The sequence below is a fragment of the Atta cephalotes genome (genome assembly GCF_000143395.1).
Source record: "Atta cephalotes unplaced genomic scaffold scaffold00016, whole genome shotgun sequence".
NCBI classification, from domain to species: Eukaryota; Metazoa; Arthropoda; class Insecta; order Hymenoptera; family Formicidae; genus Atta; species Atta cephalotes.
The window spans coordinates 779,641-782,814 of NW_012130080.1; the positions used below are offsets into that span (position 1 = coordinate 779,641).

General features: G+C 35.7%; 1 protein-coding gene across 1 annotated transcript in view; it reads right to left on the reverse strand.

The window, feature by feature from the left end:
- LOC105618391 (homeobox protein homothorax-like) overlaps window positions 1-3,174 on the reverse strand; it is a 122,280-nt gene that overhangs the window by 88,395 nt on the left and 30,711 nt on the right. Inside the window, exon 4 of the mRNA XM_012199933.1 lies at window positions 2,605-2,655. Within this exon, the coding sequence (XP_012055323.1) occupies window positions 2,605-2,655 (51 nt within the window). The remainder of the gene's footprint in view (window positions 1-2,604; window positions 2,656-3,174) is intronic.

Below are 3,174 nucleotides of genomic sequence, written 5' to 3' on the forward strand. Positions count from 1 at the left end.
GTGTGTGTGTGTGTGTGTGTACCGACTTCGAGGAGATGTTCCTCCAGCGATCCATCGCGACAGGTTGGCTGCGCCAGTGGTAGACGATTCGACAATTTTTATCTGCCTAATCCATTAAACTCCCTCGATTTACTACTAGTAACACCTGCCAGGGAGGGCTTTTTGCAAATGTGCGTCGAGGATAGCCAAGAGCAATGCACGCACAATCGGCACGAAAGATAACGCAAACGTCGATGGACTTTCGACCTCATGACACAAAAATCAAGACATAAATCAATGATGAAACTTATTTTTATGTGATTTATACTTACATCAAGAGAGAGAGAGAGAGAGAAGGAAAAGAAAAAAGATTACAGCAATAAATTAAAATTAAAAAAAATTAATTTAAAAAATTTCCAAAAGCCTATTAAGACTTTACATAACAATTATTAATATTAATTTTATATGTTAGATATTTTAGACTTTTTTTCTTTTCTCAACGTGCATTAGTATTACACGTAAATAAATAAAACATTTTAACATTATCCAGGTTCCTACACATCTATGCTAATATTTTTAAATAAGGTCAGTCGACAGTTGTGACAGTGACAGCCGTAAACGCAAGGTGCTGCCTTGCTCGAATATTTGTGACTCGATACGGTCGTGACAAGCCAGGTAACGGACGTGACGTTTCGAAAAATTGTGGGCAACAGTGCGAGAACACGCTCAACAAAATGCATTTCTCGTTACCATTCTATCTTTCTCTCTTTCATGTAAAAAATCAAAACAAGAGCATAACAACAATTCGGCATTAACTCAACATGCGATTTTGAGAAATATAGTACTCGTATATGTTTAAATAAAAACTGTCTATGGAGAAAAAAAGCCGAAAATATTTTCGCAAAAATAATGACGATAAAAAGTATGATCTCCACATATAACCCCAATAAAAATATATATTTTTCGAATATATTCTCGTAAAACGTAACTAATTGATTCTGAAAGACAGAGAACGTGAGATAAATTTAATTCTACATACATATTAATTTAAATATAAATGATAGATATAATTTTTCCCCACTAAAGTTACAATTTATAATTAAATCTTTCTTTTTGTACATATTGTATATATTGTATACAATTCTGTGACATTATTTAAATATTTTCCAACAAATATTTCATCAAATTCTTGTTAACTTTTCGTAATCCCATTTTGAATATGATTTAAATTGTCGTATTTAAAATTTATTTGTTAAGTATATTAAATTTTATTCGATACATTTTTTTATTCAGGTATACTTACGTTTTAACGCGTTAAGACATTATTTTTAAGATAAAAAAATATCAAAAACTTTTTGCGTATGTGAATAAATTCCAGAAAAAACAGTGACATTAGATTTTATCGAAATCACTTTTAAATAATTTCAAATTTTTTGTGAAAAATCTCGTACAAAACACAATAAAGGCAAGAGATAGCAATGACTCCTCGAGGAATCCATAATGGCGGATCGGTCCTAAGTCTCCCTGACCATCGCCGCAAAGCCGCGTGTACACGTTCCTGCCCGACGAGAAAATACACGCTCCAAGTTATTTAAAAAACCCATTTCACTCCGTTATCTCGATCAGAGAACATGAAGGGTCGCCTAAAATATTTCTTCCTCTATGTTCCGCCAAAGTTCGAATAAAATGGTCATTCAATCGTCAATGGAAACAATGCTATACAATATAGTTAGATCTTTAATTATTGTTATATTATATAATCATAAATTATGGCTAAAAATGACCTTTCGCTACAGTACTGTATCTATCCAGTAGAACCATAATGTAGCCATTTATTTAATAAATAATGAAACTGTACATTTATTTCTTTTTTTTTTATTCTCAATCTGTTAATAAAGCAAAAATCTGGGATAATTGCAGATAGTTTCAACTATATTTAGGAAATAACAAAAGAATGTAGCATATGGCGGTTTGTTCTGGACAGTTGGACACACTGTTTTATCGTCCAGATATCATATAATAAATGTATCCGCCCTCGTGAAACTCCGAATTCGTGTTCCGACCGGAATAACGACGGATGGAAGCGCGCAACGATAACGCTCCGTTAATTATTCTACTCGCTGGGAGAAAAAAAAGTGTGGAACTCTGGCGTTGACTCGCGCGTCGTAACCTTACTTCCTGACTCGTTATTTTGTTGTTCAAGTCGGCCGACCGTATTTGGGTATCTCGACGGGCGATCGCTCGATGAAATTGAGCGATTAGACGTGCGCCGGACTCGTCAGGGAAGACGAAACGTGACTACGAGATTTCTCGCTATTTACACACCGCTAAATCGGATAACGCGGTTTTGCATTCCAGTTCGCTCGAAGCATCCTCTTTTTTAATTATATGTATATGTAATTAATCGTCGATATTTCATCCAAACGAGTCAGTCGTATTTCGCGATTCTTTAAACGCAACGAATTTTGCACGAATTTTGCAATGATCTCCGTGACGGGAAAACGAGCGATTAGAAATGCCTCATGCCGAATAACATTATACGTTATAGATGAGCGACGATGACATTGAGAAACGTAATGGATATGTCGCTTACACATGCAGACGAATAAATAAGGAAATACTCACCAGCGAGTCTACCTCCGGATCCGCAATGTAATACGGCTTCTCTTGTCTTATCTGTAACACATAGACACACATGTAAGTGCGTTAATAATTAGATCCAGCGTAATTGCGGTATTAAAGCTATACGGACGATCGTATCATCTCTGTACACATACATATACGCACATAAGCACAACTAAACCTCGCACCATACCGTTTTATCCTCATCTTCCCACTTCTTTCTTTTTTAAGCGATTTCCTTCGCGTGCTTCCTCTTAATTGGACCCCTACTGTTCAATTCGTACGTACAGAAACGGAAACTCGTCGAGGAACGCGATGGAATCCCGGCGGCAAATCGAAAAGGCAGACAGCAATAGAGGAAGTGAAGAGGCGGTGAGATTCTCAAGCATTTTCATGGCGTCGTAATGTCCCAATGAGAATCAAAACAAAACTTTCATATTTGGCATTTGAATTATTTATTTTACGTTATTTAAAGAAACTTGTAGGACTCTTTTCAACATCAAAATCAAAAACGTTAATGTTCGAGCCGATAATATGAAATCTTATCGTTGTCTCTTCTTCTCTCTCTCTCTC